Genomic DNA, 25,732 nt, shown 5'->3' with positions numbered 1-25,732 from the left:
TCTCGGCCTCCCAAAGTGCTGGGATTACAGGCTTTAGCCACCGCGCCCGGTCATTTTGTAGCTTTTAAAAGAGTTTTCATCTCTGTCTCATGGCTTTTGCTTGCTGCTGCTTCTCAGGGTATAAATATCCAAAGTCATTTTTTAAAAATCCCTTAACCTTGGGTATGTTCCCATTACTTTCCCTTCTTAGGAGAGTAATCCCTTACTCTCCTTTCTTTCCTTTCCAGATTTTCAGAAATGTTGACCTCTCATTTGCTGCTCAACTGACTGCAGCGCCCCTGCCCAAGATCTTCAGGTTTCTCCCATGACATTTGACAGAGTCCATGAGTCTCTCCTTAAAATGTCCTCTGTTCTTTCTAGGACACTGCTGCCTCTTTATCCACCCTCTCCTCTGGCTGTCTGCACTCAGGCTTTTGCTGGTTCCCCACTTCTGCTTCTTTATAAATGCAGATTGTCTCCGGGCCCACTCCCATTTTGTCCTCCCATGGCTTCTAATCCCACCTGTGTGCTAATGATGTGCAGCCAAATCCTCATCTCTGCCAAAAACTCAATTCTGCGCCTCAGGCCCTTTAGGCATCACGATGGGCTTGTCCTAAAGACATCTCCCTTCAACTTCCCATCTTCTCCTTAACACCCTCCTGCCTTCCTCAATGTCCTATCACAGGGAAGGAAGAAACCACTATGCTGTGTGCCAACTCAGACCCTTGGAATTCATACTGCACTCTCGCTTTTCCCTTAGGAGTTAATCACAAAGCTCTCTTAATCCTACCTCCTAAATACCTTTAGAATTGAACCCCTCTCTACAGTCTTACTAACTTAGTTACTAGGGTCAACTCGTCATCATTTATTAGCTAGACCATGCAATAGCCACGTTTTCAGCTTTCCTCCAAATACAGTTCCACCCTCTGCACCACGCCTCGGGTGATACAACACACACACATGCGTGTGTCCCTCTGTGCTCTAACTTTTCAGATGGATGCTGAATGCCATGTGTGAACTGAGAACTCCTTTGCAGTGTTGATGGGGCCATTTGTGACTGGGCCCAACATGTCTTCTCCATGTGTGAATCTCCCGTGTCTTGCTCAGCAGTTCCTGCCGTTGCGTGTGTTCTTCTCTCTACCCAAATGCTCCCCTCATCCCCACCAATCCATGGCTTGTTTGCCTGGAAAACTAATACTCATGTCTAGCCCAGATGCTCTCTTTTCTCTTACATCTTTGAATTTCACTGCAGTTAGATGCTCCTTTTCCTGCAGTCCTCCAGGTAAAGTGTTACTTTTTTTTTTTTTTTGGAGACGGAGTCTTGCTCTGTCGCCCAGGCTGGAGTGCAGTGGCGCAATCTCAGCTCACTGCAAGCTCCACCTCCCGGGTTCACGCCATTCTCCTGCCTCAGCCTCCCAAGTAGCTGGGACTACAGGCGCCTGCCACCATGCCCGACTGATTTTTGTATTTTTGTAGAGATGGAGTTTCACCATGTTGGCCAGGATGGTCTCGACCTCTTGACCTCATGATCTGCCTGCCTCGGCCTCCCAAAGTGCTGAGATTCCAGGTGTGAGCCACCGCACCTGGCCAACCATTACTTTTTTACAGTTTGTATTTCTCTCTCCTGAGTCTCTAAGTTCCTTGAGGGTCCTGGTTCCCTGTCATTTCGTGAACCTGAGAAGTTTCTCTCATCTCAGGGCCTTTATATTTTCTCTTTCCTTCACCTGGACATCATGTCCCTCTATTCCTATTATATCCTTGGAGAGGCTTTTCTTGATCTTCCATGGAATACAGAAATCTCTGTCCCTTCTTTTCCCTTCCCCTTTTAAAACTGTTCCTTCATACTGCTGCTTAGATGGAGATGTGCATGTGTTGTTGCTGTTATTGTTGTCGTCTGGCTCCCCACTAGAATGCCAGGCCCATTTGTCTGTCTCCTTTGTTCCCTCTTTGGTGGTCCATGGCCTGGCACTTAGTAGGCCCTCAATGGATCTTTAGATGAATGGTTGAATTATATCCTTTTTAACTAACAGTGCCTGGCACTGAGTAAGCACTTAGTAAAGCTTTATTAAAATAGGAAATACAGAGTATACATTGAACCGTGGTTAAATAAGTTCCCATTGCCTGAACTTGCTACACTGAAGAGACCGTTGGCTTCCTGGAAAAGAGAAGCAAGACAGCTGGAAAACAAATAAAAATGACTGGCTAGTGGCAAAGTCCGTTCTCATCAGAATTCTAGTTCAGTTATTCAGTTCAAATTTTGGCAAGTGATGCAGATTCTTTTCAGAAAATGTTGATTGATTGCACAGTTGTACCCACTTCATTTGCAAACCTTCATTATCTCTTTTTCCTTTCCTCCCTCTGTCTGCATTTAGAAGGGGAGGAGCAGTATATAATTCCACAAGGCAGTTTTTGTGAATAAACCAACTAACTGGCTGCTGCTTTCAGTCCCACAGTCTTCTCACAGAATACAAGTATCTGACTTAGTTGTGCATTCTCTCTTGACTGGATCTCCTTGCATTCATTCATTTGAGTATTCATTTGATTACTTACTCATTGACTCAGTGAATCAGTTGTTCAGTCCCACTGATGACACAGGGCATCTGTGGGTGCTTGGTTCTTGTCTAAAGCAAGAGTTCTTGACTTGGGGTCTATGTCTGTGTTTCAGAAGCTCTCTGGAATTTTTGTAATTGCATATGCAAAATTTTATGTTTAAATATTGTCTTATGAAGAGGGTTTGCTTAAACAGCCCTGTTATTCAAAGAAAGAAACATATTAAGAACCTCTAATAGAGAAAGGCTTGAACTCAGCCTTGAGTCTAAATAACAGGTCTTCAAGTTAAGTGTTTTTTCCTTAATTCATTGTATGGTGGTGATAAGTATAAAAATACTGCTTAGATATGTTCTTGATTCTAGGTCTGACAGTCTTATAAGCCTGTTTACTAATCTGCACCCTCCAAATTGTGCTCATCTTTCTTACTTATTTTCTAACTTTTCCTGAATCATTGCCTCTGTAGGTATCCAACAGTCAGGCAGCAAGGGTGATGCAGACCTTGATCAGCTAACATAAGTAAGACCTAGCTCCTGCGTAGTTACCATTGAAAATTGTGTGGGCTTTTGTTTATGTGAAATTAGAGGGAAGATGGTGGGGTTGTAAGAGCTGATTTCAGTTTGCAGTGGTGGTGGCTATGTACATTTATCTCATCAAGTTATGTCTGAGGCATTCAGCATCTTAAAACGAATGCCAATTACTGCTGGAATAGGGCATGAGTGAATCCTTCAAAAGAAAATTCAGTGGGCAGTTGCTGACACTCAGTGAATTGCTGGCTCTTTGCCCAAGTGTGTGTGAAATGTTTGCACTGGTTTGAGGCCCTGATTGCAGTTGGCTCGCAGGGTTTGTGGTGACACTATAGATTTGATAGCACACTGCAGGAAAGGCAGGAGCTGGTGACAACATACAGGGGAAAAAATTTCTAATATTCCTGTTAAAGTTGGGATAAAGATAGTTGTTGAGAAAAGTCCAGCCTCTGCTTTTCGCAACAAAGAGGAGAGAGCTGACATGTGCTGAGCGCCCCTGTGGGCTGGGCACTGTGCTCTAGATTGTTCGCTCATTCGCAAGTATTTGTGTGCCTTCTGCATTCTGGGCCCAATTCTAAATGCTGGGTCTCAGCAAAGCACAAAATGATTCCTCTGGCTTGGAAAGGTAACATGCTAGTGGGAGAGACAACACTATGCAAATAAGCTGCAGGAGAACAAATTAAATCAGGGCAGGGCATGTCACCTGTTCTCACAACTGCTGTAAGAGGCATTAACCCTTTTGACAGAATGAGAAATTGAGGTCCGTGGAACCTAATTTGTCTAAGACCACCCAGCTAATTAGAGAAAAATGGAGGATTTAAAAATTGGTCTGCCAAACTCCAGAACCCCAATCCTTTCCTCTGTGCACAGTTGTCTCCCCATGATGTGACCCCTCCCATTGAGCTCCTCCCAGCAGAGAGGACAAGCACATCCTGGAAATGTATCAGGTATTCTACAGTAAGTGACTTGAATCACAGAAGTGCCCTTCAGAGCACAGAGGTGATACAATAGTCTGGCTGGTGACTCGGTTGCCCAGCACGGTGCCAAGCCAGATGCTGTGATACAGGTGTACATGTCAGGGTTTTCATCTAAGCAGTGGTGTTTAGGTGGAGGGGGAGAGAGAATTGTAAAGTTGGGGTTTTTGGACAGTGCCGAATGAACATTGGTTTACCAGTTGTAATTATGTGACTGTTACACAGTATTGAGCCTCAAGAAGGCACTGTGGAGTGGGGTCCCAGTCCCTCAAGTTTCTAAGAATATGACAGTCCATCATTGTTGCAGCTTAAGAGAAAGCAAGTTGGCGTGGGCAGGATGATGCGCCTGGAACATGCATGTGTAGCTATGTTAACATGCTTTTGCCCTTGCCTTCATGTCTCATCAGTAGATCCCAGGGTCCTGGCCATGAGTGCACTGTTCATGTAATTTCACTCCATACTCCTGTTCTGGCAGTACCTTACTCTGAGGCCTTCCCTGACTCCACCTTTCCCCACCTCCATCCTGAGTTGAGAGTTGTACTTTTATTGAATATTGTTCATTTGCTTATATGTCAGTGTCCCACTAGACTCTGATCATCTGGAGGGTTAGGAGGTGCCTTTCATTTTTATATTCCCTGACACAGTGTCCAGCACAGATAGAGGCTCAACAAATAGTTCCCATGGATACTTTTAGCTTTCTTCTGCCAATGTATCTAGAAGTGGAAATAGGAGCCTGGCTTATATCCCTAGCACCTTGATCAATGGGGTTAATACCTTCTGTATTATAAGGCCTCACTACATTTTGGATGAATAAATGTAATTCCGTAGCTTGAGATTGTTGAGCTTTGGAAATTGATCGGTGTGACCTTTCAATAGCAGGTGCTGTTATAAGCAGAGTCTTGTGTCCCTTGGGCCAATACCCCACTGCTTCACAGAACTCTTTATGTTGACTCTTCTTTTGGCAGGAAACAAGTTACTGAGCACGATGCCAAGCATTGATGTGGCCCAAAAGCTACAGAGAGACAGTGAGAGAGAGAGAAAGAGAGAGAGAGAGAGGATGACTGACTATATGAATGGAGGAACAGGAGAGAGAAGAGGGAGAAGGCCAGAGACCTTGTGTTCTTTCTCCCACAGAAACACAAGCTGTTTCCTGCAGAATCAACGTTAGCTCCCTGTCGTATCAGTGGCCTACGAAGGCGTAGAGGGTGAATGGAGCATTAGACCGGAAGTAATAAGGTTGTGCCTGACTTACCTCAGTATTTGTAGCAGATGTTACAAATGTCGTAACATGAAGCTTTGGGATCTGACTGAAAACTAAAAAATCGAGATACCAGATGTGGACGTCTTCCTTTTACCAGCAAGTGCAACTGACACTGCACAATTTCAGTGGTAGTCTCCACCCCCTTCCTACTGGGTGGAATCATGCCATAACTGTTTGCTTGCTGCTGAGGTCAGAGGAGGTAACAGCAGTAAAGCGGCTCTCATTGGAAAGGCTTTTAAGACAGTTTGCAATATGAAAGTGTAATCATCCTTTCCTCCCTCGAGGGAGTGTACCAAATCTAACCCTCATTAAAATTTAACTGCTCAAAAAAAAAAAAAAATTAAGTGTATTTGTAGGGAAGATAATTTCTACCAAAGAAAAGTCAAGTATTAAACTTTGTGAAGTTAGTGCTGTATTCACATCCCAAATTTGATACGTTCTCTTTATCCCTCCCTTTGAGAGCCATTATCAGAGAGCTCACAGTGTCTTTCTGTGAACCGTGGGCTTAATTCATGAGAGACACATGGTATCCCTGCCTGACATACGTACAGTAGGTGTTTTGTAGAGGAAAGTGTTCACTGGAAGAAGAAGAATTTAAACAACAACAGAAGCAGTTCAAAGCTAGAACCTGCAGATTGTACTCAGAAAGCAGGGCACCTTCTTACATCAGGAATGTGTTCGGACTTGGAGCCTGGACAGGGATCTGTGCTGCCCACTCTGCATGGCCCACTGGCCTCCTCTGACACACAGGTCTGCCTCAACCAGTAGACTGAATCTTTGTCAGCTTCACATCCGGAGTCCTTGCAAAGTGCCTGCCTCAGCCTGAGGCTCAGTACATATTTGCCACCATAGCCCTGACACCAGAAGAAATTAGTTTCTGTCTTCTTGGTCTGTTCATGTTAGATTAAAAATCAAGACTCGCTAGCCCTCAAAGATCCTCCTATTCTATATTCTTTATTCTGAAGTCACGTTATAACTGTCTCACTCCCCAAACTTCCCCAAATTGGGTGGTGGGAGCAGGAGGGGGGTGGTGGATACACCCCAGCATACTCCATATCTCTGCTGGGAATCTAAAGATAGGAATTAATTTTGGGGATGATCTGATTTTTTATCTTTTATTTATTTTGTAAAGAAAAGAGGAAATTCTCATTTCTTTCACTGTGTAAAGGGAATTAAATAGTTAACTTTAAGCTTTACATCCAAAAGCAATCCCTGTGACATCAAGTGGTTGAACCCAATAAATACTTAGGAAAGCCTTGGATGTTTTTTAAGTTGTTAAGGACTAAAGTCCAAAAAAAAAAAAAAAGAAAAGTACTCTCTCTTTGTAGTCATTGTTCTTCTGGAATAATTAAGCAAGTAAAATTGGAATGATTTTGTAATAACTACCATTTTTTTTAAATTAGAAAGAGCACTTTTGGAGTCTCAGGTACGTCAGGGATGTCCTCTTCTTTTAGGCCAGTCCACTCCTCAGGACCCCTTGCATCTCTTGAGGATTTCCCTCATGTACCCCACTCCCCACGCTTCAGCCCAGGCTGTGGATCATGCCTGCATTTTCCTGAGGTTCTGTCCTCCGAGACGTTGACTGTCAGATGTTGACCTCATTCCCTCAAGTGCTGTCGCTCCAAACAGCAGCTTAACCCACTGCCTTAAGGATTTCATTGTCAAGGGGAAGTGGGGTTCTCTCATGAAGAATGTTAATCACCCCATATGTAGACCATGTGAGGGACGTACAGTAGTTCCTATAGTAACTACCAGATTGTTGGAGAAAGGCCATTTCCCCCTTTTCCAGCTACAGAAGGAGAAATATCTGCCTAGGAATTCTCATTTCCCTCAATGGAAAAGAAAGGTGGGTGGGCAAAGTGAACCTTTAAAATGGAAACTTTGTACTAAGAGGTTCCTGTAATTTTTGCTGACCAAATATACAAAAACATTTTCAAGACTTACTACAGTGATATTTGGTTGCTATTTCACATTTAGAAGACTATGCCATTTTAGTGTAGAAAATGATAAACATATTCAAAAATCATATGAATACTATTTAATTCTCAAGAAGATGAGAAGTGCATAGTAAACACTCCCTTGACTAAACAGATCAATTAGACATTGTATGTTTTCCTCTTAGTTCTTTAATAGTTGAAGCAATATAAATATACTTCTTTAAGAAAAGCAGACATGGTTTCTTTTTCCCAAAAGCAGTTCATTTATAAGTATTAAAACTTACACAGTCACGTGGTCCCTAATTATTTTACCTAATGCAGTCAACCCATACTTAAATGGTGGAAGATATTTAAATATGTATTACATCAAAAAATTTTGGATCATCATAAGACTTCTTAAAGTTTCAATTGCATTGGATTACATATTCTTTTTTGTCTAAATTGGTGGTGTAACATGTTAGTAGGTCTAAGGAATTATGAAGATAGATTTTTTGTTTTTAAAAATCCCCTAAATAGGAATTTAAAAATAAACCCAAAGTGTACTACTCCTGAATACATGAGTTTTTTTTTCTAGTATTTGTTATCAAATATGTGATTAATCATGTGCCCAATTAACAATGCGTGTCCCTATTTCTCTTCTACAGTCATCATTTATCCTATATTTTAATCTTGATGAAAGTACACTGATAAAGCACTGTTATTCTTTGTTTTCATATATATATTTCATATATATGTGTTCATATATATATGAAAACAAATAACAGAGCATCATATATATATATTGATATTGCGTGAACTGATATTGCATGAGAACTTCACATACAATGCTTTCAACAACAGAATTTCAGTTGTCATGTTGCTATATGGGTTAAGCTGGTACCCAGTGTTATTTCAGTTTCTTCTCCAAACCTGAAAATCTCCCGGTGTCTAAGGCATGCACAAACACTGAGGAGTTTTGTATTGAAAGAATACAATTTGTGAACATGGACCTCACAGAAGGCAGAGTGGTGAGGGCCAGTTTCAGAATAAAGACTTAGCTTATATTACATGCAAACTGAGAAATTTTAATTTTGATAGGGAAACAGATACACACACTCATACATACCTCCTGAACTTCTGGGGCTCCTGGGAAAACCCTCCCTGGCTTCTTTGGCCCTACAGTGAGGAAGGCTAATTGAGCTTCTTCAAGGGCAATCCCTTTCCTTTTCTTTATAGCCATGGAAAGACTCATTAAGCATTCTATATTCCATTCTTTCTCAGCTCCTGACTTTCCTGAGCCAAAGCCCAGGGAGTCAATGTCCAGGGATTCCATTAAGCACGCCCTTTAGTGCTCCCTTCCCCCAGGCTCAATGTGGGAACAGATCCTTGCCCCTTAGATGAAGGATTCGGAGGGTAGCTCTCAGGAGTAACTGGGCATGAAGGCTGCCTTTTTGCCAGGCGTTCCTGAGATACTACCTGCTGAACTGTAAGACTACATTTGCCCGTGATGCCGTAGTGCCCTCCACCTTTTGGGGAAGGATACGAAACATTATCTTGTTCTCCAAACAAGATACCTCTGAAATGATCTTTCCTATCCACCAGTGGCTGCCTTGGCCTAATAAAACAATCCATTGGAAATCCTGCCTCACGGTGTCACACTGCTCTTCACTTCAGAATACCTTCTTCAAGGGATCCCTCCAATAGCATGCCCCTCTGTGGCTCTCTGCCTGTGGTCCACCTTCCCATTGTGAACCATGCTGGCGAGGAGCTGGGGTTATGAAGGGAAAGGGCAGGGCACAAGGCAAGTAGGGCTCGTGACTTTTCCCCTTTCATTATATGTGTCCACCGAGCTGTCCTGCTTCTGTTTTGTAATGGGTTCTTCCATGGCAAGCTGACCTTTCGGCTGAATAGGTCAAACTCCCACTGAGCGCTAATCCTCAGCCCTCCTCACGTGAGTACCTCCCCTGAGGTGAGGAGCACCGGTTAGGAATATGACTGGGAGGGCCTGGTGTATTCCCCAAAGAAGGGTTGCCTTTTACTGCACTGAATTAATTCTCAAAGACCACCGTGTGAGGTTATGCTGAAGGATCCAGATTAGAACTTTTCTGCTGACATTGTGGAGGGGCAAAACTAATTTTTCAGATACATGTTTTAGACTGTGGTTCCCCTGTGTATCTTCTCCTTTTTAATGAGAGAAAGGCCAAATGCACAGTCTTAGTGATTCATCAGATCATTTTGGATTTCTGAGACAATCAGAGTTTTCCTAGTTGATTTTTTAAAAAATGAATAAACCCTTCTCCGTATATTTCTCTTCCATTTAAAGTCTCTTAAAACTCTAGGTGTTTTATTTTTAACCCTTGTAAAACACGAAATAGTAGAGTTGTGGTGTGTGTTGATAATTATATACCAGACCTAGTTTTGTTTTAAATGTCATTAAAAATTTTTTGGACTATTTATTAGGTTTTGTAACACTAGTTACCTTATAGTAGCTAGAAATTTTCAACATCAAGTAGGCATTTAGTACATGTTGAACTGAATTTTAAGTTGAATTCCTATGGCTTGGGCTTTCTGTTTTATACTAGTTTGTATAAGCTGTTCAACTCCTGTAGCTCTTATGTCTCACTCTCAGTGAGCTGGTAACATCATCTTCACAGACAAGCGGTTGCACATTCCATTTATTTAGCAGTGCCCCGCGCGCGCGTGTGTGTGTGTGTGGTGTGTGTGTGTGTGTATAGGTTAATTTTTTTAGTGTTCTTTAAATTTCAGAAAATAGTCTTTTAGTTGAACAAACAAATAAATGAAATATGTCAGTAGATAAGTTGAAACAGTGACCCATTCCGCAATAATAAGTGTACAGTATGTCTGGGCTACCAGATGGTTTTAGTCACTGTCAATTTCCAAAATACAGAAATCTGAGAGAGCTTCATAAACAATGTATTACTTTTTTGAGGATGACAGATCCCATTGAGGAAATGCTTCTTTAGTTTTTTTTAGATCATCAGTGATACTCTATAAACATAATGAGATTAACATGGAGAAACAAAGTACCTGTGTTTGCAGTATTCTTGAGTTATCAGATTATTGTCTCAGTTCTCAAAATGCCAAATGTGATAGGATAAGTGCAAGATAAAAAGTACATATTTAACATCTATTCAGTTAGCATTAATGCTCAAGTTAAAGCTGGGCTCCTACCAGGGGCATAATGGGCTCCTGCTTAACATATTTATGTTGGTTGTAAAATTAGGAACTGTCATTACAGCCCACATCACCTGCGTAAGTGCAAAACATATAAATCAAGAGAAGTTCCAGTGACATAAAAATGCCATTGAATAGAATAGCATGAAACTACTTGCAAGATACTGGTATATTATGCTAGCGTGTATGGGGGTGCACACTCAGATTTCTAGGGGGTTTGGAGAACAAAGAATAACTATACAGATAGAACTCATGGATGAAGACATTTCCTCAGAGCACAGCCTGAACCCTAGTGGAGAAACGGCAGGAAAAGAAAGGCCATCAGTAGCCAGACTTGAATAAACCCCCACACAAGACAACAGCCTCTGTGCTTTCAGAAGGCATTTGAGCAGCTTTATGTTGTTACTGGAGCTTTCATCTTGGGCCTCCTAAGTGAGTGAACTTTTCTGTGATGTTTTAGGGTTCCTTATAATCTGGTGGCTATTATTCCCTTGGCCCCCTCATAATCCAGTTCTTTGTCGAATGATTTCTGTTACCTAAAATTAGGCCTTTTTTTTTTTTTTTTTTTTTTTTTTGGTGAGGTGCAGTGATTTATTTTGAACTTTGTAATTGGAGGCCCTGAAGTGTCCCCCCACAATTATAAGCTATTAATAAGGAGCTTTCTGAATCCTGATTACTGCCTCAAAACAGAGTGGACACTTGAGAAGTTTTCAACTCCCCGCTTCTCCCTCCCAAAAGCTACCCACCCCATAATCTAAAAAAAAAAAAAGGCTGCAGATTTTATTCATGTGGGATCATTCACACCAAGCTACCATAATGTGCAATTAACACTCTAGAAACTGAAAACAGTATTCAGCAAGACAGCTGCATTATCAAAAATGCCAAAGGAGTTTTGAAGGGAGTAATGTGCATGTTAGAATAGGAAATTAATCAGAAATGTGCACACCCACATACACACAGTAGTACTGTCTTAAGTATATCTGAATATTAAAATTGTAAAAACCCTATGTCTATATTTATAATAAAGATTAATCTCAGCATAGTAAACTGATTTTTCTGTTTTAAGATTTTAGTTGTGTGTTTTGCTTCTGAAGCAAATGAGGAGGCTGGAGTAGAGATCTCTAAGATCCCTTCCAGCTGGAATATTCTTTTGATAATAATCACTCTTCAATTATATTTTATAAATTTTCCCATTGAAAAAAATGCCTCTGTTATTTTTCTCTTGTCAGTAATAATGATACTTAACACACACGCATTTTCACAGTGCCTTGCAGACATTGCAGACACAAACTCACATTTGCAGGGGTGAACTCCCTACTTTGCATAGCACAATAATCACAAGTGCATTTATATTATAATCCCCACTAAGCTATGGAGCCAACTGACCAACTTAGTAACTGAAATGCAACAGAATTATCCCAGCAGTATTTCACTGGAATTTTCTTGTCAACTAGCTGAAAGTGTTTCTAGAAGTAAGAAAGCAGGGGATTTTGATTTTATTTCCAATTAGTAGTATCTGGGCTTGAGAGAGCAGAGGTTTGTAATAAAATTTTCAAGAAAAGCAGGAAGATATGGGGAATTTACTTGTTAGAAATATAGAAATCATCTGAATCTTTTCTTTCATAAGTCAGTGTAAAGAGAATGGATTTTTTATGATGTCCTCACTTCTGATTTCTGTATGTTACTTCCCCTTTTGTGTATAAATTTGTTCTGACCACAACGCATCCCTGGAGTCTCTCTGAATCTGCTGTGATTCTGGGGACTGCTTGATCTGTGAATAGTTCATTGCTCAATTATACTCCATTAAATTGAAAAAAAAAGAAAAAATAGGCAGAAGAACAGGTTTAAAACAAATTGGCACACCACGTTAAAAGAAAAATCATAAACAGATGACACTCAATTCTGAATTCCGCAGTTATTATGCATTAAACCCACTTTTGTTAAGGATTATGAGGACTCCTTGTGTGGTAGGCATCTGCAGGCAAAGCATGTGAAGCTTGCCTGGAAGAGGACTGAGTCTTAGTGAGAAAACAGGAGTGTTCGGGAACTCCAGATAAGAAACTGTCACTGTCCTGGTGAGGCACATGCTGGCCAAGGATCTACCTGGGCTTCTTGTCAGTCCTATAGGAATAGTTACACATGAATATGCAGTAAATGTGAAATCCAGCCATCTCAGGATGCTTAACACTAGTGCAAATGATCATGAATGAGAATATCTTATCCAATATGTTGTGCTGATTAAATTGTGATGAAGTTATTGCATTAGAAAATACAAAAAGTTTCCTGTTTGTTTTTTTCTAGCCTAGAAGATGCAAGCAGTTTAGTTTTCTCTGGGGTGGGGTTGGGGGGAGATAAGGCAGTATGCAGATGCTTAAAAAAATCAATACTAAGAAAACACAGTGTACTGAAATTTATTTTTAAGCGACGACAAGCCCTGAACATTGACAAATGTTTTTTTATTCCCAGTATAGGCGAAAACCCATCCAAAAGGAAAAATGTTTTTAAAGCTTGAAATGTATTTCTTTTCTTTTTTTTTGTTTTGAATTGTTTCTCAGGAAGTCAATATTCTAGGTTGAAAAATTCAACCTGAGGCCTTATTTTATACTTAGACCAACCTCAAGAACTAAAATTAATACTGGTGGTGTTCCACGAATCTGTCGTTGTTATACTAGTCAATTCGATTGCCATTCAAGAGAAAGCTAAGCTGAAGGTAATGGAATCAGAGCTCCAACTTAATTGTTTCCTGTTTTTCCTTTCTTTTTCCTTTTAAAGTTATAGGTGCCACAGCGAAGGGAAGAAAAAAGAAGCCCCAGTGCACTAGCCACTGAAGTATTTGAAGCACATTTGGGAAGTCACATTTTGCAGGTACTTTTAAAACAAAAAGAAACTTGCTTATATTTTACTAAGAAAAAACCATATGTTTAGTCTTTTTTTTAAAAGAAAATTTTTTTAAATGTCAGCTGTATATTTGACTGTTGTGATTTTATCTTGGAATTCTGAAATTCTTATGAGTTTATTTTTTTCTTTTTAGAAAGCCATCCTTTGAGAGAATGTTAATGAGAAAGGGAGGGCAAGTATTATTTGTGCTGAAATAATTTAGATGAATTGCACTATTTAGTTGATGCGCAATGTGTAGTAACTGGCTGTTCCCAGAATGGTTGTGTGCGTGCCGTATTTGTAAGTGGATCTATGTGTGCGTCTTTGGAGCTATATATTGTTTTTGGAAGAGCAAAGTTTCGTTGTGAAAGTACTGTGATTTTTTTTTGTGTAGCCAAATTTCAGTTCTTTGCTTGAGTTCGTATTTGTGAGTGCTTCCAATCTTAATGTTTGCCTCTCCAAATTAGAAAATTTCTCAGAGTAAAATATAGTATATTTAAAAATACTAGTAAAAGGAGACAAATAATAATTGATTTTGCCAATGAACTTCATGATAAATAAATGCTAAAGGTCACTAGGAAGAAACTGTAGTTACTTAGCCCTAGAGAAAATTCATTGCAAACTCATCATCTTACTTACTCAAAACTTTTTTTTTCACTAAGACTTTGCCTTCGATTCAACACTTCTACCTTCAACCATAGATAATTGTGCCACACTGGTCCGCTCCCAGGATAAATGTTGCTGTGGCCACTTTTTTTAATCTGTGAAAGATACACCTTTTTACATAGAATTGGAGAAGCAGACAAGTTTGGGATATGTAGGCTGCTTACTGTATTTGGAAAAGGTAGCTATGTTTTTCTGAGATAAACTTTGGAGTAAAATAAAAGTATACTCCAGATCTCTGTTCATTCAGAGTTTATAAATAGGGCCTTTATGGTGCTTTCATTTTCTAGGTTGTCAAAAGTAATATTAAATTTAGCATATTATCTTTTAAGTATGTGCATTAGGAAACTATTATGTGATTCTGCATTAAAAAAAAAAAAAAAAAAAAAAAAAAAACTCATAGTCAAATCCTGGTCGTTCTCCAAAGCAGTGTCTTTACTGGCAGTTTCAAAATTACCCAACACTTGTTCATAGGATGCATTCTTGGGCCTCGATCTAGACCTACTAAATCAAAGTTTATAGGGTAAAGTCCAGAAATTGGTGGTTTTTAATAGTCTTCTGAGATAATTTTGATGTTCCATCAGGTCTGAGATAGCACCTTGTGCATTTGCAAGTTTAAAGCCCTGAGAAGTCTTACTGTACATTTTTGTTTACTCTTATTTCTCATTTATCCATTAATATCTGTTAATATCCCATAGAACTGATGTTTCTTGAAATATACCTTGGGAGTTGCTATTCTATTGTGTACATAAAATTTTGAATTACCTTTGTTGCAACCTAGGGTTAGTTTCAAGGATACAGAAAGGATCATATTTCTTTCTAGATCTTCAAATTTTTATTTCCTTTTTTCTTACACATACTTTGTTCAGAATCTCCATTATAGGTTTTGTATGGGCCATGACATATAAATTAGTAAACTCTGATGTGATTCAGGACTATTCCTGTTTCTATTCTGAAGCAGGCAGAAATTGTTACCTAAGACTTAGTCAATGAAAAATTATTCAGAGACTAGTCCTAGATTATTATCTTCTAAATTCTTTCTGGAAATCATGACTCCACAGGACTATGAGTAAGGTGTCTCAGTAACTGCAAGAATTGAAGACTAACACAAACTTAGGAGTTTGAATCAAACGTAAACTCAGTATAAATATATAATGTAAAATGGCTCTCCCAAACACTAAATCAACATTATACTTCATTGAGAGAATATAGGATCTAGAATGGGGCTGCAAGCTCGTTCCCATTTTGGGTGGGCCACATTCAGACACCACACTATGGTTGCATCAGGCATCACAGCAACCTAGACAGCTGGATGCCATTTGGAGTAGAATAACCAGACTGGTGAGTAAACTAGAAATCATATTACGTGAAGCGTGGCAAAAAGCCTGAGAAAGTTTAGTTTGGAAAACATGACTTAAAAGGGGCATCAATGCCCTCTCTATTTATTTGAAGACTCATTTCCAAAAAAAAAAGGGGGGCGGTGGTTAGATATTTTCTGTGTGGCTTCAGAGTATGAGAAAAAAGATAAATGGATGAAAATTTAGAATGTTTAAATTATATCCATACAAGAAAACTCCTGAATAGGGCTGGTCACACTTGGAATATGTTTGAAGCTGTAGACTTTAAGTAGAAATATAGATGACTTGGTAAAGATGCTTTCAAGAAAGGCATCTAAGCATGATTCCACTATGTCATCTTACAATTGCCATAGGAACTAGAACTTTTGGTATAATTTGATTTTAGTACTAATGGTTATGGAGTGGAAGAACTACTACATAGTATTCTAAATTAACTACTAGAATTATAGGCGAGAAGGGATTGGGAACTAGTAGTAACAAGAAGAGCCTCCCCTAAGCTATCATATTAGTTGTTTTGCCTAACTAGCAGGGAAACTTTTGAGCCCATAAGCCCATGTCTGCACCATGTTCAACAATATCGCAATGTTCAGTAAGGATGAGATGGCTTCTACATTTTGTTTCAGAAGGGTCCATGGTAGAATCTGGCTGATCCATCAAGACTGGAATGAATTCTCTCTTCCCTTTCCTCCTTCTTACTCTTCCTTCACTTGCAAATAGTTGTTAAAAACCTGTGTGGTCAACAAAGTATAGGCATGATCTCCAACCTGACAGTTTATAGTCATTTAACACTCCCCTTCATCCCCCACAAGTTTCAAATACTTTGTAAGAATACAGAAGTCACTGTATATGGCTGCTGTCTTTAAATAGCTTACAGCCATTCAGGGAAAGAGGAGTCAGGAGGTTGCATAAAGTGAGAAACATCACACAGGTCAAGTACTTTCGGGCTGCAAAAGAACAAGGCTCTAAACAAGGCCATAAAGCACCAAAGAGGACTTTTCAAAGTTGTTGATGGATGAATAGGAGTTTATTAGGCAAAGAAAATGGAAGAATATTCCAACCAAAGGGTAACATCAAACACAAAAGCATGTAAACAAGTAATGATAAATCTTACTTGGGGACTGTTTAAGATGTTTGATATGATGACTGCTTTCCATATGCAGTGGGACATATAAGAGATGAAGGAAAAGAGATTATAGGAGCCATATTACCAGGAGGTGTGGACTTGATTCTCCATGAGGAGCCCATGGAGAGGGCTTTTATGCAGGAGTGACAGGAGAACAGTTTGGTTTATTTCTGGAGTTATTATCAAAATACAACGTCTAGGAAGTCTCTGAGTTGTAAGACACTGATATAAAGAGACCGTTTAGGAAATTGTTACCAGAGTTCAAGAAAATGAAGATCTTTTGCAAGATAGTACTGTGTGAATGAAGAGGCAGCTGTGGAATTGAGATAGAATCATTAGCACGTGGTCAATAATTAGAGGTGAAAGGCTAGAGAATGACAGGATTTAATTATCACCACAAGTTTTCTAGCTTGGCTACTAGCTGTCTGACTGTACTACCTGAGAGAAATCTAGAGGGATGGTCTCTTAAATAGCCAAGTTGATATGAGGTAGGCACTTGGAAACCTAGGTCCTATTTCTGCAGAGCAATTCTCAGGCTAGATCTAGAATTACTGATCACTGGTGTATGGATGAATGATAGTTCACATTAAGAATGGGTTATAGACCTATGGAAATGATGTGGAGCAAAAAGAGGGTTAAGGAGAGCCCACCCTGGGGTATGTCATCATTTAAGAGGCCAGTAGACATGAGAAAGGAATGGACAGAAAGAAAAAGCAAGCCACAGGATTTGATTTTGTTAAAGGAAGGAATATTAATAATGTCAAGGTAGCTGAGGATGAATCCTTTAGTAGAGCAAATCCTGAAGAGATGTCATAGGTTTTGTGGATTGAAACAGTTGCTGTGCGAGTAAGTGTAGAAGACAGACCTAAAGAGCAATAGGAGGTAAAGGAGAAGAATCTGAGTGTTCATGGTAAAGGAAGGGTATGAAATGAGAAGTTATCATCAAGAGAAATTTGTGTTTTTCATGTGGTGAGAGTATGTTTATATGTCTGAGATTTATGGGATCAAGCATTTTGTGCATATTGAAAAGAGATGAAAAACTAACTCTTGGCCAGTTATATGCTCTTTAGCAATCTCCTTTAAAAATCAATATCTCGTGGTCATGGCTGTGCTGAGAAAGGATTGGTTTTCATTATTATTAATGGCTAAATGCTATTGTATACTATGGATGTATCATAATTTATGTAACCATTTTCCTGTTATTATTTTGATTACATCTAAAAATTTTCATATCTAATGCAGATACCAACGTGTATGTGTATAAATGCAAAGAGAAGATAAAATATTGAAAACATATTTTCTAAAAGAAAACCTAGTCTGGATGGATTTCAGCTTAAATATAATGAATTTTTACTGTGTACTAAGTTTCAGGTACTGTGCTAAGTACTCTTATATCATCGAGTACTCATGATATAGACCTATGAAATAGGTGCTATGATTATGTGCATCTTAAAATTGAGTAAACTAAGATTCTAAAAACTTCAGTAACTAAAGCTCACATGTCTGTTTAGGTAACAGAGTTGAATTTGAACCCAGGATGGTAACACTAGGGTTATAACACTTTGCAAAAAATGATAAGAGCATTTTAAAAGACAATGGTAATAAGAGGAAACAATTAGACACTTACAATTGGAGTAAACAGGCTTCAGTAACTAATTGAATTTGGAAACTAAAGTAGAGGTCAGTTCCAAATACCAGTGTGGAGTTCAGAAAATGCCTGTGACTTCACTACATCAGGTACCAAAGCTTCCCTGCTGCATGTGCCCCAGTGATGTTTCATTGAAGTGCATACTACGTGCCCCTTGGTGTAAAGGATTTGAGAGTAAGGGGTAAGACAGACGCCTTAATTTTTGGTGTGTCCATTATCTGAATGTATATGTAGTGTGTCTCTGCTGTGCATATCTAATTAGCCATATATTCTCATAGGGAAAAGAAAGTTTGATGGGATCCCTTAAAATCTGACTACTTTTCCACTGACAGGGAGAAAAAAAGAAAACGTAATGGTGATTTTATCAATGTAAAATCATGTATTACAAAGCCAATTTTCAATACCAGTGTACGTAGGTAGGGCCAAGGCCCCGGCTGTGTATTGTGAAACTCTGAGGCCTCCATTCACAAAGCAGTCTCACTGCTGACTGTGACCAATATTATAGTCTCAGTAAACCTATAGCTATTTCAGGCATGAATCGTAGGACAGCAGCATCTTCTCCAGGAGGGTTGAGGGTTCAAGGGATGTCAGCCTTGCAGTGACATCTGAATCAACGCATTCTAGTTCACTAAATTCTTCTCCGATTTTTATAAATTAGATAAAGAATGGGAAGTCAAAGGGTAAAGGTTGGGATTTGTGCATTTCGTGGCAGGCTCAGTAAAAATCCAAGAACTTGAGGAGATCATTATGTGGGATCTTTCCTGGAAAGTATACGTGATTAAGTACAAATATGGTTCCTGCTTTCAGCGTTCTCTTAGGGCATTATATTGTTCCCACTTCACAACTTCTTTAATATGAAAAAATATGCATGGTATTTATTGTTACTTTTCCAATATAAGGACCAGATAGGATATTTGTATTTTACCTTATTTGAAGTTAACAAAACACAAAATGGTAGCAAATACTATCTTCATAAGTCATAAAATTAACTACTGGAATGACTTTCCCTTAGGTGCCAGATTTATGAATGGAATGTTTTAATGCTTTAATAATTTTTTACCCTCAGCAGAAAGGTTTAAGTTTCTTTCATTTTGTAAATAATGCTTACATAATTGTTATGTAAAGTTGCAATATTGTTTTTGCAAACTCCATAATAATCTGCTTTACTCACCTCACAGGTGTTAAACAGGTTAAACCTAGTACATGGAAATTTTTAAGGTTTATGTTTGTATTCATTGTCAGCATATTATATTGAACTATGTGTGTGTGTGTGATACTATGTAAAATACATGTCATTACTAAGAACTATCATGTACTTATAATTGAAAGGTAGTCTTTATTCATAACTCATTTTGGATCATAAAAGTAAGTTTTGTGAGTTGGGTAAGTATAAGTACCAACATGTTTGTACATAACTAATAGAGAAATGCATTTATTATTCAAACTGAGTATTGAGAGAATAAAAAGAATGTTCTGTAAGAACTACCCTAAATTAAAGTAATGGTAGAAATAGAGTATCCATGTATCAATTTTGTGCTTGGCCATATTGGGTAAAGCCTCTTGTGTCTATGTCATTGACCACACATTATTTCTGGCCATAAAGGAATTTTTATATTACTTTTAGAACATTCAAATCCCAATCTGAAAGAGAATTTCATGAGCATACTCTCAGAGGGGACCGAGTAAGAGCCTCCAAGAACATTCTAAGATTATGACCCCTGAGGTTCTGTGACTGGGAGTAGATCAGAAAAGGCTGGGTAGGATGGTTGCATCATTGCCTGATCTTCCTCAACGTAAGTGAGGGAATGATTGTTTTTGCAAGGATCATTTATTAGTAAAATAACCCTTGTGTCCAGGACACAAATGTGGCCTGTGGTAATAACCTTAGCAGAACAGTTTTGTTAAGGTATATATTTTCTAAAAATGATGGAGAAGAAGGGATCCCATCGTAGTGATTTTCTATTTGTTAGTCAAAGTAATCAAAGATTTGTGTGGATGAGATGGATAATGTTATCAGCCTCAGTGAGCTGCCAGATTTCGTACATGTGGTTTTTCATTTCCTCAACACCTTTAACTGTGGAATACAGGGTAGAATTATGCCTCAAATAAAAGAAGAACCTGTCTTTTACAGAGGCTGTTAAGGATCAGCTTTAGAAGAAAATCAGGTCAAGATTTACTTTTAAATTTCTACATTTCTTCTGTTAATCACACTTTGAAGATTGGTAAAGAGCATATCCTAGAATCATGATTAGTTGGTCCATATAGTCTTTTGGTCCTGCACAGTTGTTGTTGGACAAATGAGAACATATAGATTCTCTATCTACCAGAAGTTAAAAAAAAAAAAAAATTAGGTTGTTGTAATAAAGAAAACAAAACAAATAGTATTTATATGTTTGTTACTGTTTTAGTATTTCTAGCTACAGTGTCTGTGGTCTCTGAGACCCAGCCAACTGTAGAAGACTGAGTAGAAGATTCTCCTGGGGAAAATATACTGGATTTATAGGCAAAAGGAGCTCTTTATAACAATGTTGGGGTGTGTGGGGGGTAGAGAATGCCAACTCTGCTGATAGACACCTTCTTTAATCTCATATGCCAGAAGAAAATGAAAGATTGACTGGTACAATTCAAACATCTGGGCAAAGGAAAGTGAAAATACCTAAAACAGCCCAAAAGCTAACACAAAGATACAAATTATCATTTATTAAGATGCTGCCTAGCCAAGTCAACATGCCTTTTACATTTGATGGTAGTGTTTTCAAAAGACTTCCGTGAAAGAGTGATACCTGTAAGTCTCTTTTCTACTTTATTGATGAGTTAAAATTTCACCCTTATTTTATTGAAATGTGTAAATATACATAAAATGGTCATGTCTAGGAAGTTAAATCTTCTTATTCCTGATGGCTCTTTTTGCTAAAGTGGTATCCTGCTGGACATCAGTGCTAAAGTAAAATAAGATGATTTCAAATAATAGGAGCATTTTGAATTAATTCCTTTAGCTGTGATAGACGAAGGGGAGAAAGTTGAGTGACCCTGTAGTGTCTCTATGATCCAGAATGGTAAGAAAATGTAAAACTAAATATAGAAAAAGAGAAAGTTAGTGAATGTATTTGCATATGCAAATTAGCTTAATTGATACTGCTTGCCTCTACAGGGATTTTTCATTACAAACTGGAGTGCTACATTGTTCAGCTCATATTGAGTAATTTAGTAACTAATGAGACCAGTTTGCACTAATTTGCATATGATAAATGAGCTTAATTGCAGTAAATAACTTGGAGGCATAATTACTTAATTTTCCTGTGTTGCACGGCTTTTAAGTTCACGTATGAACAACTCAAGATAATTTTGCATATTTAAATTAGTTGCTTTTAAATTTTCTTGAACAAAAAAGAGGAACACACCTTATCAATTGAGCTATAAAACAATCGAAAATAGGGATTGCAGTATTTTATTTAAAAGAAAGAATGAAAAGAAAACTAGAAATTTTAAGTCTGTTGTTCACCTCTCCTATGCCCTAACCTCAAATAAGATATCAACATTGGCATTTAAGAAAATGTTTTTAAAGTTGAACATTAATTCACAACTTCTATTTGTACGTTGCCTAGGTTTAAACTAAAACATGTATATGAATGAATCATAAGTTGGAAATAGGGTTTATAAAAGAGATGTGACATGTCCATTATCTAATTTAGCAAACTAACATCAGAGTAGTCAATTGGGTCTACTAGCAATGTGCATTTCATCTAAGTTGCTGAGCTATAATGACGTAAGCATCACTCTGACCCTGGCATTTATTTTCTATCTAGATTAATGTTTCATAGTTATAGAATTGGTTTCACTGGAGAATCTTATTGTGGTTTGCCAAGAATTATCTCATTGGTCTTCAAATTATCTCAAGAATGCACGTTTTACCAAAATCTCCATTCTCAAAACAAACATACTGGATCACACAGAGGTTGACTGTAAACCATTTTTTCCCTATGTTATACTGCCTTTGGATGTTAATCCTAAAGGAAAAAAGTATAATTTCTTATTCAAAATTAACTTATTAGGCCATATAAAAATCATATTCATGATTTTGAGGAAATATTATATAGTTGTGAAAAAAGTTTAGAACCTGTTATTTAAACAATTACTGCTGCTTTAACTCATTATATATAAAAACTGATGGGCACATTAGGGCTATTTCTTTGTCACAATCTGAAAAAATAGCTCATCAAACTTTTCTCTGAAAAGCTCAAATTCTACTAAATTCAGTATATGCTTTTTTTTCTCAGAGGTGAGCCAGAACAAGTACTAATACCAGTATATTCGAAGTGTAAAATTTGAGTCCTTCATTTAATAGGTTGTCAGGAAATACCTGGTAAATAAAAGAATCAACAAAGAAATCCTACCTGGCAAGGTCACAGTTAACCTCAGAGCCAGAGCCTTGTGTCAGCTCTGTGTTAGCCCAGTTTGTATCCACATTTCCAGACATGGGAGATATGACAGATTCATTACTGCATGGATTTGGGCATCCAGCCAACTCGAGTTTATATCCCTACTTGCTCATTTATTAACTGTGTGCACTTACAGTGGTCTCTTGGCCTCTCTAAGCCTTAGTTTTTTCATCTTTAAAATGGAGAAAATAGTAGTGAAAGTTCTCCTGGCAGGCATATTGTGAGGACTGAACAATATAGTGTACTTGAAAGTGCTTGATACAGAACTTGACATGTAGAACACATTTGAGAAACATCTGCTAGTATTTCTGTCTGTGTGCTGGGTAGTCCAGAATAATGTGCAGGTTTTTAAGACAAATCCTGATGCTTATCAGGAGCACTATTACTGCAGGAATATAATAAGAACATTATCAATAAAATTCTCTCAGGTTCAAAATAGGATAAATATTCTTTATTGAACACAGCATAAGTTGCTTACATTGGTGTATCTATTTGATAGTTCAGGTTTAGTTCAGAGTAAAAAATTTAAAATTTGGTGATAACAATGTATTTTACCTTGAGAATGAAAATCCTTCTCTTAAAACCAAAGAAGTTGTCATAATACTCTCATTGGCAACTTAGAAGAAACTGAAAAAGAAAGAGTTTATAAAGGGACTCCAGAATCAAAGTCTCCTTTGGACTAAAGTGTGACATGCCATTACTCTCTTTATCATACTACATGACCTCCTCAAGTTGCTCAGAAAAAAAAAAAAAAGAGAGAGAATAAACACCCAATCAGAAATCCAGAAGAGCTAGAAGGTGGAACCAGCCATTGACTGTTGCTATAAATTATGCCGGTGAAACGGTTTAATGCACATATGCTTTCCTTGTGCGTGTTGCACAAAATCCATCATCTGCCAGGCCAAAAAGTGCACCCTTCCATGTCAGGGTCAGAAGGGAGAACTTCTCAGAAGGATGTTCATAATGATGTCTCTATATGGCAGATACATATCCCTGGGGTTTTTTATTTACCTTGCTAACTTTGATTTGCAGAATAAACATATGTAATCATTCACTGAGAAAGAGTGAGAGAAGTGTGAGGGGAAGAAAACAGTTTGAGGTAACATTTTGGAGGAAAGCCATGGTATTTGGCCACTTGACTGAAACTAGAGCAATAGTAAATGGGGACTTTCTAGTTACAAAATGAATTACCTCAAGTGGCCAGGATCTAGAAAAGTGAAACAGTAATCTGAAAGTACTAAGCTTCAGTTCAGTAAATATTTACTCCGTGCCTAATTTGCATCAGGGACTGCAGAAAATACTGAGATACGGATAATGAGTCATGGTTTTGCCTCTCAGCATTCCCACTGTGAGTAGAGAGGAACAATAAGAAAACAGACCAACATAGTTCAATGTAACATAGACTAGTGGCTTTTAGATCACTTATTCCTGGATTTGAATCTTTGCACTTGGTTATATGAACTTGGGCAATTTATTTGAACTATCTAAGCCTCAGTTTTCTCAACCCCAAATGGAGATGGTAGCAAGTCTTACCTCAAACAGTGTTAGATGAGCTACTACGCATAGATGCCTAGTTTAGATGAGAGACTATACACAGTATTAGCTGAGATACGACACAGGCAGGTCAGTGAGCACTCAAGAAAAGTTGGCTGTCACAGAGGCTGAACCCTAGAAGCAACAGGAGGGAATCAGATCACCCAGCCGGGAGCACCTCACTTCCTGTGATCACACACACACAGTTCATCTCCTTCACTAATCACACCCACACACATATTCCCCTTTTAAGTTTAGTATTCCCTGAGGTCGGGACTTCAAGACCAGCCTGACCAACATGGCGAAACCCTATCTCTACTAAAAATACAAAAATTAGCTGGATGTGGTGACATGTGCCTGTAATTGCAGCCACTCGGGAGGCTGAGGTAGAATTGCTTGAACCTGGGAGGCAGGGATTGCAGTGAGCCGAGAGTGTGCCACTGCACTCCAGTCTGGGAGACAGAGAAAGACTCCACCTCAAAAAAATAACATAACATAACATAAAATAAAATAAAATAATAGATTTTATGTTTATGTGGAAGTCCCTGTGGGAATAGTTGGAGAGTCTTCACTTCACAATGACTCAAGCATTCTCTTAGCATAGTCACAAATGGGGGGAGGAAAAAAACCCAACAATTTCATTATGATCAGGCAGAATTTGTTTGGGGCATGCTGACATAAAGATTGTTTGCAAGGTATGGGAACATATCTGTAATTCTTTCTCAGGCACTAAGAATGGCCAAATTATTAGGAGATTAATGTGGAACAGAAAGACAATTATACTACATTTTGAGCATCTCTAGTCTGAAAATTCAAAATCCAAAATGCTTCAAAGGTGAAACTTTTTGAGCGCTGACATGACCACAAGTGGAAAATTCCACACTTGACCTCATGTAATGGGACACAGTCAAAATAAAGTCAAAACTTTTTGTGTACACAATTATTAAAAACTGTATAAAATTATCCTTAGGCTGTAAGTATAAGGTATATGTGAAACATAAATGAATTTTGTGTTTAGACTTGGGTCTCATCTCCGAAAGATATAATTATGTATATGCAAATACTCCTCTTACCTCTGGTCCCAGGCTTTTTTTTTTCTTTGAGTTGCTATTTTACCAAGTTTTTTGGTAAAACTTCACAACAATTCTGGTCCCAAGCTTTTTTCCTGAGTTGCTGTTTTACCAAGCTTTTAGGATAAGGGATATTCAACCTGTATCAATTTTCAAAGTTGACAATCATAAGGTTATGTGTCAAATATGAATAGTAATAACTTTCTTATTGTGTAGGTATTTATACCTCTCTGGTAATATGTGTAAATATCTGCAAATCTTTGCCAGATGACTGTGTTCTTTTTGGCTTTAGAGGACCCCTTGGTGGTAACAGACATCATATTTTTGTTACCAGCATCAGCTTGGAATGACATGGAATAGGGTGACACCAACTGACTACCATTTATCTTGGACCCAAAACTCAGTCAGTATGGCCAGGGTTCCTTTCCCATCTCAGTCTCTAAAACTTTGCAAGCCTTCTAGACTCATTTTGGGCTTGAGGAAAGATTGTGAATGGGTGGCTGGGTGATGATATGCATTGTTTTTCAAACTAAGTTGATTGCAGACACCAATGAGCTGAGCCTCCTGGACCAGTATTAGTCTGTGGAATACACTTGAGGAAAGTGGCTTAGAAGAGTCAAAT

The 25,732-nt window shown here is 38.4% G+C and overlaps 1 protein-coding gene across 1 annotated transcript in view; it reads left to right on the top strand.

The window, feature by feature from the left end:
- The window catches only part of NPAS3 (neuronal PAS domain protein 3), an 884,282-nt gene that overhangs the window by 430,198 nt on the left and 428,352 nt on the right, over positions 1–25,732 (top strand). Inside the window, 1 exon segment of the mRNA XM_017895908.1 lies at positions 13,192–13,264. Coding sequence (XP_017751397.1) covers positions 13,192–13,264 — 73 coding nt within the window.

Source organism: Rhinopithecus bieti, unplaced genomic scaffold (genome assembly GCF_001698545.2).
Source record: "Rhinopithecus bieti isolate Rb0 unplaced genomic scaffold, ASM169854v2 scaffold_21703, whole genome shotgun sequence".
In the NCBI taxonomy this organism is placed as follows: Eukaryota; Metazoa; Chordata; class Mammalia; order Primates; family Cercopithecidae; genus Rhinopithecus; species Rhinopithecus bieti.
The sequence above is the reverse complement of the archived record's forward strand: the minus strand, read 5'-3'. Positions and strand labels throughout refer to the sequence as shown.